The sequence below is a fragment of the Salmo trutta genome, chromosome 13 (genome assembly GCF_901001165.1).
Source record: "Salmo trutta chromosome 13, fSalTru1.1, whole genome shotgun sequence".
NCBI lineage: Eukaryota > Metazoa > Chordata > Actinopteri > Salmoniformes > Salmonidae > Salmo > Salmo trutta.
The window spans coordinates 35,278,516-35,290,930 of NC_042969.1; the positions used below are offsets into that span (position 1 = coordinate 35,278,516).

The window sequence follows — 12,415 nt, forward strand, 5'->3', positions numbered from 1 at the left end:
CCCTATTCCCCAGGTCATAACAGAGACTATTCCCTTATCCCCCAGGTCATAACATAGACTATTCCCCTATTCCCCAGGTCATAACAGAGACTATTCCCCTATTCCACAGGTCATAACATAGAGACTATTCTCCTATCCCCCAGGTCATAACATAGACTATTCTCCTATTCCCCAGGTCATAACAGAGACTATTCCCCTATTCCCCAGGTCATAACAGAGACTATTCTCCTATTCCCCAGGTCATAACAGAGACTATTCCCCTATTCCCCAGGTCATAACAGAGACTATTCCCCTATTCCCCAGGTCATAACAGAGACTATTCCCCTTTTCCCCAGGTCATAACAGAGACTATTCCCCTATTCCCCAGGTCATAACATAGACTATTCCCCTATTCCCCAGGTCATAACAGAGACTATTCCCCTATCCCCCAGGTCATAACATAGACTATTCCCCTATTCCCCAGGTCATAACATAGACTATTCCCCTATTCCCCAGGTCATAAAAGAGACTATTCCCCTATTCCCCAGGTCATAACAGAGACTATTCCCCTATTCCCCAGGTCATAACATAGACTATTCCCCTATTCCCCAGGTCATAACATAGACTATTCCCCTATCCCCCAGGTCATAACATAGACTATTCCTCTATCCCCCAGGTCATAACAGAGACTATTCCTCTATCCCCAGGTCATAACATAGAGACTATTCCTCTATCCCCTAGGTCATAACAGAGACTATTCCCCTATCCCCCAGGTCATAACATAGACTAATCCTCTATCCCACCAGGTCATAACAGAGACTATTCCTCTATCCCCAGGTCATAACATAGACTATTCCCCTATCCCCCAGGTCATAACAGAGACTATTCCCCTATCCCCCAGGTCATAACATAGACTATTCCCTTATCCCCCAGGTCATAACATAGACTATTCTCCTATCACCCAGGTCATAACAGAGACTATTCCTCTATCCCCCAGGTCATAACATAGACTATTCCCCTATTCCCCAGGTCATAACATAAACTATTCTCTTATCCCCCAGGTCATAACATAGACTTTTCCCTTATCCCCCAGGTCATAACATAGACTATTCCCCTATTCCCCAGGTCATAACAGAGACTATTCCCCTATTCCCCAGGTCATAACAGAGACTATTCCCCTATTCCCCAGGTCATAAGAGACTATTCTCCTATCCCCCAGGTCATAACAGAGACTATTCCCCTATTCCCCAGGTCATAACAGAGACTATTCTCCTATCCCCCAGGTCATAACAGAGACTATTCTCCTATCCCCCAGGTCATAACAGAGACTATTTTCCTATCCCCCAGGTCATTTACATTTACATTTAAGTCATTTAGCAGACACTCTTATCCAGAGCGACTTACAAATTGGTGCATTCACCTTATGATATCCAGTGGAAAAACCACTTTACAATAGTGCTTCTGAATCTTTTAAGGGGGGGGGAGTTAGAAGGATTACTTTATCCTATCCTAGGTATTCCTTAAAGAGGTGGGGTTTCAGGTGTCTCCGGAAGGTGGTGATTGACTCCGCTGTCCTGGCGTCGTGAGGGAGCTTGTTCCACCATTGGGGTACCAGTGCATCGAACAGTTTTGACTGGGCTGAGCGGGAACTGTGCTTCCGCAGAGGTAGGGAGGCGAGCAGGCCAGAGGTGGATGAACGCAGTGCCCTTGTTTGGGTGTAGGGCTTGATCTGAGCCTGAAAGTACGGAGGTGCCGTTCCCCTCACAGCTCCGTAGGCAAGCACCATGGTCTTGTAGCGGATGCGAGCTTCAACTGGAAGCCAGTGGAGAGAGCGGAGGAGCGGGGTGACGTGAGAGAACTTGGGAAGGTTGAACACCAGACGGGCTGCGGCGTTCTGGATGAGTTGTAGTGGTTTAATGGCACAGGCAGGGAGCCCAGCCAACAGCGAGTTGCAGTAATTCAGACGGGAGATGACAAGTGCCTGGATTAGGACCTGCGCCGCTTCCTGTGTGAGGCAGGGTCGTACTCTGCGAATGGTCATAACATAGACTATTCCCCTATCCCCCAGGTCATAACAGAGACTATTCCCCTATCCCCCAGGTCATAACATAGACTATTCCCCTATCCCCCAGGTCATAACATAGACTATTCTCCTATCACCCAGGTCATAACAGAGACTATTCCTCTATCCCCCAGGTCATAACAGAGACTATTCCTCTATCCCCCAGGTCATAACATAGACTATTCTCCTATCCCCCAGGTCATAACATAGACTATTCTCCTATCCCCCAGGTCATAACAGAGACTAATCCCCTATTCCCCAGGTCATAACAGAGACTATTCCCCTATCCCCCAGGTCATAACAGAGACTATTCTCCTATCACCCAGGTCATAACATAGACTATTCCCCTATTCCCCAGGTCATAACAGAGACTATTCCCCTATTCCCCAGGTCATAACATAGACTATTCTCTTATCCCCCAGGTCATAACAGAGACTATTCCCCTATTCCCCAGGTCATAACAGAGACTATTCCCCTATTCCCCAGGTCATAACATAGACTATTCTCCTATTCCCCAGGTCATAACAGAGACTATTCCTTATCCCCCAGGTCATAACATAGACTATTCTCTTATCCCCCAGGTCATAACATAGACTATTCTCCTATCCCCCAGGTCATAACATAGACTATTCCCCTATTCCCCAGGTCATAACATAGACTATTCTCTTATCCCCCAGGTCATAACATAGACTATTCTCCTATCCCCCAGGTCATAACATAGACTATTCTCCTATCCCCCAGGTCATAACAGAGACCATTCCCCTATTCCTCAGGTCATAACATAGACTATTCTCTTATCCCCCAGGTCATAACAAAGACTATTCTCTTATCCCCCAGGTCATAACATAGACTATTATCTTATCCCCCAGGTCATAACATAGACTATTATCTTATCCCCCAGGTCATAACAGAGACTATTCTCCTATCCCCCAGGTCATAACATAGACTATTCTCTTATCCCCCAGGTCATAACATAGACTATTCTCTTATCCCCCAGGTCATAACAGAGACTATTCTCCTATCCCCCAGGTCATAACATAGACTATTCCCCTATTCCCCAGGTCATAACATAGACTATTCCCCTATTCCCCAGGTCATAACATAGACTATTCTCCTATCCCCCAGGTCATAACATAGACTATTCTCCTATCCCCCAGGTCATAACAGAGACTATTCCCCTATTCCCCAGGTCATAACATAGACTATTCTCTTATCCCCCCAGGTCATAACATAGACTATTCTCTTATCCCCCAGGTCATAACATAGACTATTCTCTTATCCCCCAGGTCATAACAGAGACTATTCCCCTATTCCCCAGGTCATAACAGAGACTATTCTCCTATTCCCCACGTCATAACAGAGACTATTCCCCTATTCCCCAGGTCATAACAGAGACTATTCCCCTATTCCCCAGGTCATTACATAGACTATTCTCTTATCCCCCAGGTCATAACATAGACTATTCCCCTATTCCCCAGGTCATAACATAGACTATTCCCCTATTCCCCAGGTCATAACAGAGACTATTCTCCTATTCCCCAGGTCATAACATAGACTATTCCCCTATTCCCCAGGTCATAACAGAGACTATTCCCCTATTCCCCAGGTCATAACATAGACTATTCTCTTATCCCCCAGGTCATAACATAGACTATTATCCTATCCCCCAGGTCATAACAGAGACTATTCCCCTATTCCCCAGGTCATAACAGAGACTATTCCCCTATCCCCCAGGTCATAACATAGACTATTCTCCTATCCCCCAGGTCATAACAGAGACTATTCCCCTATTCCCCAGGTCATAACATAGACTATTCTCTTATCCCCCAGGTCATAACATAGACTATTCCTCTATCCCCCAGGTCATAACAGAGACTATTCTCTTATCCCCCAGGTCATAACATAGACTATTCCCCTATTCCCCAGGTCATAACAGAGACTATTTCCCTATTCCCCAGCTCATAACAGAGACTATTCCCCTATCCCCCAGGTCATAACATAGACTATTCTCCTATCCCCCAGGTCATAACAGAGACTATTCCCCTATCCCCCAGGTCATAACATAGACTATTCTCTTATCCCCCAGGTCATAACAGAGACTATTCCCCTATTCCCCAGGTCATAACAGAGACTATTCCCCTATTCCCCAGGTCATAACATAGACTATTCACTTATCCCCCAGGTCATAACATAGACTTTTCCCCTATTCCCCAGGTCATAACAGAGACTATTCCCCTATCCCCCAGGTCATAACATAGACTATTCTCTTATCCCCCAGGTCATAACATAGACTATTCCCCTATTCCCCAGGTCATAACAGAGACTATTCCCCTATCCCCCAGGTCATAACAGAGACTATTCCCCTATTCCCCAGGTCATAACATAGACTATTCTCTTATCCCCCAGGTCATAACATAGACTATTCTCTTATCCCCCAGGTCATAACATAGACTATTCCCCTATTCCCCAGGTCATAACATAGACTATTCCCCTATCCCCCAGGTCATAACAGAGACTATTCCCCTATTCCCCAGGTCATAACAGAGACTATTCCCCTATTCCCCAGGTCATAACATAGACTATTCTCTTATCCCCCAGGTCATAACATAGACTATTCCCCTATTCCCCAGGTCATAACATAGACTATTCTCTTATCCCCCAGGTCATAACAGAGACTATTTCCCTATCCCCCAGGTCATAACATAGAGACATTTCTCCTATATACTTCCTGACCACCACCCACCCGCCCTTCATCCACAAAATATTTCATGACCTTCAATCTGCCTGCCCTGTGGATATAACCACCGGGACTGCGGGTTATGAGTCAACAAACGCATCACTATTTTATGCATTGTTCGTGTCCCCGCTTATAAATATCTGGGCATCTGAATTGACGAAAAACTATTTTTCAAAAATCATGTTGATGAGTTGGTTAAGAAATTAAGAATTCAAATAGACTTATTCTATAAGAACAGGTCCAGTCTTTTGTTGAATAGCAGAAAACAAATCATTCAGTCAACATTCCTGATTGCTTTAGAATATGGCGACACCATCTATATGAATACAGCTGCCAATGCAGTGAAATCATTGGATGCAGTTTATCATAGTGCACTATGTTTTATTACGGGCAGCAGGTTCAGGACACATGCATGCATTCTGTATCAGAAGGTAGGCTGGCCCTCTTTGAAGTCTCCTAGATCGATACATTGCTCTCATTTTGTCTATAAAGCCCTCTTGCATAAACTTCCCCCATGCCTTACCTCATTGTTAACCTTCAAACACATACCTAATCATGTATTATCCTGAGAAACAGGGCCACTCCTGTAGGTGTGTAGAAACACATACCTAATCATGTATTACCCTGTTTATTATGGCTGTTTATTATGGCTGTGTTATTATAGATGTTTATTATGGATGTTTATTATGGCTGTTTATTATGGCTGTTTATTATGGATGTTTGTTATGGCTGTTTATTATGGATGTTATTATGGATGTTTATTATGGATGTTTATTATGGCTGTTTGGCTGTTTATTATGGCTGTTTATTATGAATGTTTATTATGGATGTTTATTATGGCTGTTTGGCTGTTTATTATGGATGTTTATTATGGCTGTTTATTATGGATGTTATTATGGATGTTTATTATGGCTGTTTATTATGGCTGTTTATTATGGATGTTTATTATGGATGTTTATTATGGCTGTTTGGATGTTTATTATGGATGTTTATTATGGATGTTTATTATGGTGGTTTATTATGGCTGTTTATTATGGCTGTTAATTATGGATGTTTATTATGGATATTTATTATGGCTGTTTATTATGGATATTTATTATGGCTGTTTATTATGGCTGTTTATTATGGCTGTTTATTATGGATGTTTATTTTGGATGTTTATTATGGTGGTTTATTATGGATATTTATTATGGCTGTTTATTATGGCTGTTTATTATGGATGTTTATTATGGATATTTATTATGGCTGTTTATTATGGATATTTATTATGGCTGTTTATTATGGCTGTTTATTATGGCTGTTTATTATGGATGTTTATTATGGATGTTTATTATGGTGGTTTATTATGGATATTTATTATGGCTGTTTATTATGGCTGTTTATTATGGATGTTTATTATGGCTGTTTATTATGGATGTTCATTATGGATGTTTATTATGGCTGTTTATTATGGTGGTTTATTATGGACGTTTATTATGGATGTTTATTATGGTGGTTTATTATGGCTGTTTATTATGGATGTTTATTATGGATGTTTATTATGGCTGTTTATAATGGTGGTTTATTATGGCTGTTTATTATGGCTGTTTATTGTGGATGTTTATTATGGCTGTTTATTATGGATGTTTGCCTGTTTATTGTGATGTTTATTGTGATGTTTATTGTGATGTTTATTATGGATGTTTATTATGGCTGTTTGGCTGTTTATTATAGATGTTTATTATGGATGTTTATTATGGATGTTTATTATGGCTGTTTATTATGGCTGTTTATTATGGCTGTTTATTATGGATGTTTATTATGGTGGTTTATTATGGCTGTTTATTATGGCTGTTTATTATGGATGTTTATTATGGCTGTTTATTATGGATGTTTGCCTGTTTATTGTGATGTTTATTGTGATGTTTATTATGGCTGTTTGGCTGTTTATTATGGCTGTTTATTATGGATGTTTATTATGGCTGTTTATTGTGGCTGTTTATTATGGCTGTTTATTATGGCTGTTTATTATGGTGGTTTATTATGGATGTTTATTATGGATGTTATTATGGATGTTTATTATGGATGTTTATTATGGATGTTTATTATGGTGGTTTATTATGGATGTTTATTATGGCTGTTTATTATGGATATTTATTATGGCTGTTTATTATGGCTGTTTATTATGGATGTTTATTATGGCTGTTTATTATGGCTGTTTATTATGGATGTTTATTATGGCTGTTATTATGGATGTTTATTATGCATGTTTATTATGGTTGTTTATTATGGCTGTTTTGCTGTTTATTATGGATGTTTATTATGGATGTTTATTAATGCTGTTTATTATGGACGTTTATTATGGCTGTTTATTATGGCTGTTTATTATGGCTGTTTATTATGGCTGTTTATTATGGATGTTTATTATGGCTGTTTATTATGGATGTTTGGCTGTTTATTATGGCTGTTTATTATGGATGTTTATTATGGATGTTTATTATGGCTGTTTATTATGGATGTTTGGCTGTGTTATTATAGATGTTTATTATGGCTGTTTATTATGGATGTTTATTATAGATGTTTATTATGGATGTTTATTATGGCTGTTTATTATGGCTGTTTGGCTGTGTTATTATAGATGTTTATTATGGATGTTTATTATGGCTGTTTATTATGGATGTTTATTATGGATGTTTATTATGGATGTTTATTATAGATGTTTATTATGGCTGTGTTATTATGGCTGTTTATTATGGCTGTTTATTATGGACGTTTATTATGGATGTTTATTATGGATGTTTATTATGGCTGTTTATTATGGCTGTTTGGCTGTTTATTATGGCTGTTTATTATGGCTGTTTATTATGGCTGTTTATTGTGATGTTTGGCTGTGTTATTATAGATGTTTATTATGGATGTTTATTATGGCTGTTTATTATGGATGTTTATTATGGATTTTTATTATGGCTGTGTTATTATAGATGTTTATTATGGATGTTTATTATGGCTGTTTATTATGGACGTTTATTATGGATGTTTATTATTTTATTGTTCTTCATAATTGCACCATGCATATTGTTTTGATACAGCTTTGATTAGGCCATTAACTCCTAGCATACTTTGGAAGAAACCCAAATTCGTCGTGCCAAACCAACCAGACTGTTAATTCCTATTCTCCTCCGGCAGATATGATCTCTGAGGTGAAGTGCCATAGAGATAATAGTAGCTAGATAGTGTCCTGTGTCTATATGAAATAGTCTCTGCTCAGGACAACCAGACTGACTCCTATTCTCTCCTCTCCTTCTGCAGGTATAAACTCTGAGGTGAAGTATTCTCTACTTGAGGACAACAGCGGCCACTTCTCATTGGAAGAGTTCTCCGGTATCCTGCGCCTGGAGAGGTCGCTGGCTGAAAACACACGGTCGACCTTTGAACTCAAGGTCAAAGCCACAGACCGGGGGCTTCCCCGACAACTGTACTCCGTTGCCACGGTTACGGTGCACGTTGTCGACCTGAGCGACTACCAGCCGGTGTTCCTGAGCCAGGAGTACTCCGCCCAGATCCCAGAATCCACTCTGGTAGGATCAGAGGTCATCAGCGTCTCTGCCCTCACTAGAGACGGGACCGAGACGGAACCCATCGTCTACTCCATCGTCTCCGGCAACGAGGGGGGAAGGTTCTACCTGCACCCGGCAACTGGTAAGGTTCTGTTCCATTACTTGCTTGAGTTCCATGGGTCAGTAAGGTTCTGTTAGATTCCATGACATTCCGTAAGGTTTCATAAAGTTTATTTGAGTTTATTTGTGCAAATGAATATATTTATAAAGCGCCAACCAATCTCTGTATTAGCTGTCAAACCATTCAGTAGCCGGGTTGTGTATAGATCCATCCCAAGAGCAATCATCCCACCACACCGTTGTTTTGAACCCTAAAACGTACACCAACATCAGCAAGAAAGAACTGGGAGCAGGCAGAGAAGCCCACTTATGAGGTTGATGAAACACTAAAGGGTATAGCAAATACCTATTCACCTGGTTGTGCTGCTGACTGCAATAAAGTACCATTTCTTGAATGTTTTGGCAGAGATAAGTCTGCTTTCTATTGACACTCAGAAGTCAAATATCGGAGCAGTATTGCACAGCGAGGCAGAGAAGTGATTGAAAGTACATAGTCACTGCCGGTGCACTTTTTATAGATTTTGAAAAGGTCCTGCTGATATACACTGTACAGCAATCAGCCACTCTGGAGGAGTATAACGTAGTCAGTACCGTGTTATATTGCTTGGTCCAGCACTGACATGCACCTATATACTTTACCTACTATTTTCTCCCTGACTTCTCTTGGTGTCCCTTCATTACAAATCCTCCCTGGTTTGATCTACCTGTAGCAAGGCAGGAGTCTCATAGAGGTTGGTTGGACTGAGCCAAACCAATCTCCGGGCTTGTCAGCAACTTAATCAACTTGTGTATAGTTCCATCCCAAGAGCAATCATTTTGTTATCATTGCTACATGTGTCAAACTAAAGAAGTAGCTTTTTTAGTTATGTATTATATGTTTAATCAATGGAGACAGACTTGGAAGCTTAGTGTTATGTATTATATGTTTAATCAATGGAGACAGACTTGGAAGCTTAGTGTTATGTATTATATGTTTTATCAATGGAGACAGACTTGGAAGCTTAGTGTTATGTATTATATGTTTAATCAATGGAGACAGACTTGGAAGCTTAGTGTTATGTATTATATGTTTTATCAATAAAGACAGACTTGGAAGCTTAGTGTTATGTATTATATGTTTTATCAATAAAGACAGACTTGGAAGCTTAGTGTTATGTATTATATGTTTTATCAATGGAGACAGACTTGGAAGCTTAGTGTTATGTATTATATGTTTTATCAATGGAGACAGACTTGGAAGCTTAGTGTTATGTATTATATGTTTTATCAATAAAGACAGACTTGGAAGCTTAGTGTTATGTATTATATGTTTTATCAATGGAGACAGACTTGGAAGCTTAGTGTTATGTATTATATGTTTTATCAATAAAGACAGACTTGGAAGCTTAGTGTTATGTATTATATGTTTAATCAATGGAGACAGACTTGGAAGCTTAGTGTTATGTATTATATGTTTTATCAATGGAGACAGACTTGGAAGCTTAGTGTTATGTATTATATGTTTTATCAATAAAGACAGACTTGGAAGCTTAGTGTTATGTATTATATGTTTAATCAATGGAGACAGACTTGGAAGCTTAGTGTTATGTATTATATGTTTTATCAATGGAGACAGACTTGGAAGCTTAGTGTTATGTATTATATGTTTTATCAATGGAGACAGACTTGGAAGCTTAGTGTTATGTATTATATGTTTTATCAATGGAGACAGACTTGGAAGCTTAATCTTCTTTTCTTTTTTTACTTTGGTTTTAGCTAGTCACATGAAAGAGAAAGTTTAGAGGTTTGAATGAGTTTGAATTTGTGATTCTCTTTGTTGTCTTACTTCAGAGCAGAGCCCTGCAGTATGACACAGTACATTAGGTTGTTTTCTTCAGTTTGAAAAATAGCTGCTTTTTTGCTATCTCAGTTCCAACATGAGCAGAGTATAAGGTTGAAGTCAGACAATTCAGGAAGTAAACTGAAATTCCAATTCAATTAATGAAAAAGGGCATCTATTTTCAATTACTTCTCAATAAACTGAAAAGGAGAAGCTGTTTTGGGATTTTAAATTCAAATCGCTTCCTGAATTTACTGACTTCAATTCAAATTGATCCAAACCATGGCAGATGGTCATGTCTAGATGGGATACAGCTTTGGTCAAATTGACGTCAAAAGTTAAAAAATAAATAAATTATGTTAGCTAAACCTAACCCTTTTCCTAACCTTAACCTAATCTTCCTAACCTGCTACGTTAATTCTCCTAAACATGCTACGAAAAGTCAATTTTGACAAAATCTGTATCCCTTCTAGACAAACACCTGGCAGATGTACATGTAAAATCCCACTCAAAAGAGCCTGAATAAGAACTAAGGGAGTCATTTGAGTTGGCGTTGACAAATAGCTGCCTGTCATAAGCATTACAATTACAATGTCAATGTACATTTAATCAGTCTGTGTGCATATTTCAAAACATTGCATATGAGGGTGCAGAGAGATACCCGATGGGTTGGACGATTCGTCAATCATTTTGAAAAAACATACCCTTAAAAAGTGGAAAATAACCAATCCTCCATGTTAACACAATGGAAATGGAAAATGCTTTACGAAAAGTCAAACGCTTTATTATCTAAATGTTGAAAGTGCGTGGGCGACGGAGAGAAACAAAATGGTGCAGGTTGAGGCCATGTGACGGAGAGTGATGCGGGCGCTGGAGATGTGTGTAGGAGGGAGTATGAGAGAGAGAAAAATAGAGAGAGAGAGAGAGACAGATGTGTGAGCAGGTGGGTCTGTTGTGGATTTTGGTGAGCGTCTGTATGTTGCCGTTTGTCTGTGGATGTTTTGTATTGTTTTAAAAATGATACAAAAAAATAAAGAAGAAGACACATAGCAGTGAGGGGTCCGGTACCTACCCCAACCCCCTTGCTCTTGCTTTCTTACAATTCAGATGTAGGCAACAGTGCACTGTCTCTCTGTCTCTCTGTGTCTCTGTGTCTCTGTGTCTCTGTGTCTCTGTGTCTCTGTGTCTCTGTGTCTCTGTCTGTCTGTCTGTCTGTCTGTCTGTCTGTCTGTCTGTCTGTCTGTCTGTCTGTCTGTCTGTCTGTCTGTCTGTCTGTCTGTCTGTCTGTCTGTCTGTCTGTCTGTCTGTCTGTCTGTCTGTCTGAACAAATACAGGGCTTTACCAGCCTTATTGACTGATCACAGATGAAGGACAATATCCTAGCTACTTTGTTGAACAAGGGTCAGCTCTAGAAGTCTTTAACTAGCTCAGCAAATAGAGAAGTGTACCTGTGTGATATAATTGCACATGTTGAAACCTGGTTTGGTTGTAAGAGGAATGCAGGTGGCAGTTATGTCTGTTGTTATATTGTCATCTTGTCTTGTGTTTATGAAGTGTGTAAACCAGACTGGCAGACGGCCCAAGAACCCAGGAACTCTCTCTCTCTGCCAAATTTACATGCGGAGAGATAGAGACAGAGATAGAGACAGAGAGAGAGAGAGAGAGAATATAACAACAGTTATGTCTGTTGTTATCTTGTCTTGTGTTTATGAAGTGTGTAAACCAGACTGGCAGACGGCAGACGGCCCAAGAACCCAGGAACTCTGGGAGAGAGAGAGAGACGGAAGTGAGAGAGAGAGAGACGGGAGAGAGAGAGGGAGAGAGGGAGAGAGAGAGAGAGAGAGAGAGAGAGAGAGAGAGAGAGAGAGAGAGAGAGAGAGAGAGAGAGAGAGAGAGAGAGAGAGAGAGAGAGAGAGAGAGAGACGGAAGTGAGAGAGAGAGAGAGAGAGAGAGACGGAAGTGAGAGAGAGAGAGAGAGACGGAAGTGAGAGAGAGAGAGAGACGGAAGTGAGAGAGAGAGAGAGAGAGACGGAAGTGAGAGAGAGAGAGGGAGAAAGAGAACAATTAACACCCACATGGCAGAACATTCCCTGATGTTTGTTTTCAAGTCTGTTTCATATCAGTAATTTTCACATCAGCCTATCGGCTGAATACGAGAGCAG

General features: G+C 40.1%; 1 protein-coding gene across 1 annotated transcript in view; it reads left to right on the forward strand.

Annotated features, from left to right (window-relative positions):
* LOC115205717 (protocadherin Fat 2) overlaps window positions 1-12,415 on the forward strand; it is an 81,434-nt gene that overhangs the window by 39,130 nt on the left and 29,889 nt on the right. Inside the window, exon 17 of the mRNA XM_029771983.1 lies at window positions 8,067-8,456. Coding sequence (XP_029627843.1) covers window positions 8,067-8,456 — 390 coding nt within the window. The remainder of the gene's footprint in view (window positions 1-8,066; window positions 8,457-12,415) is intronic.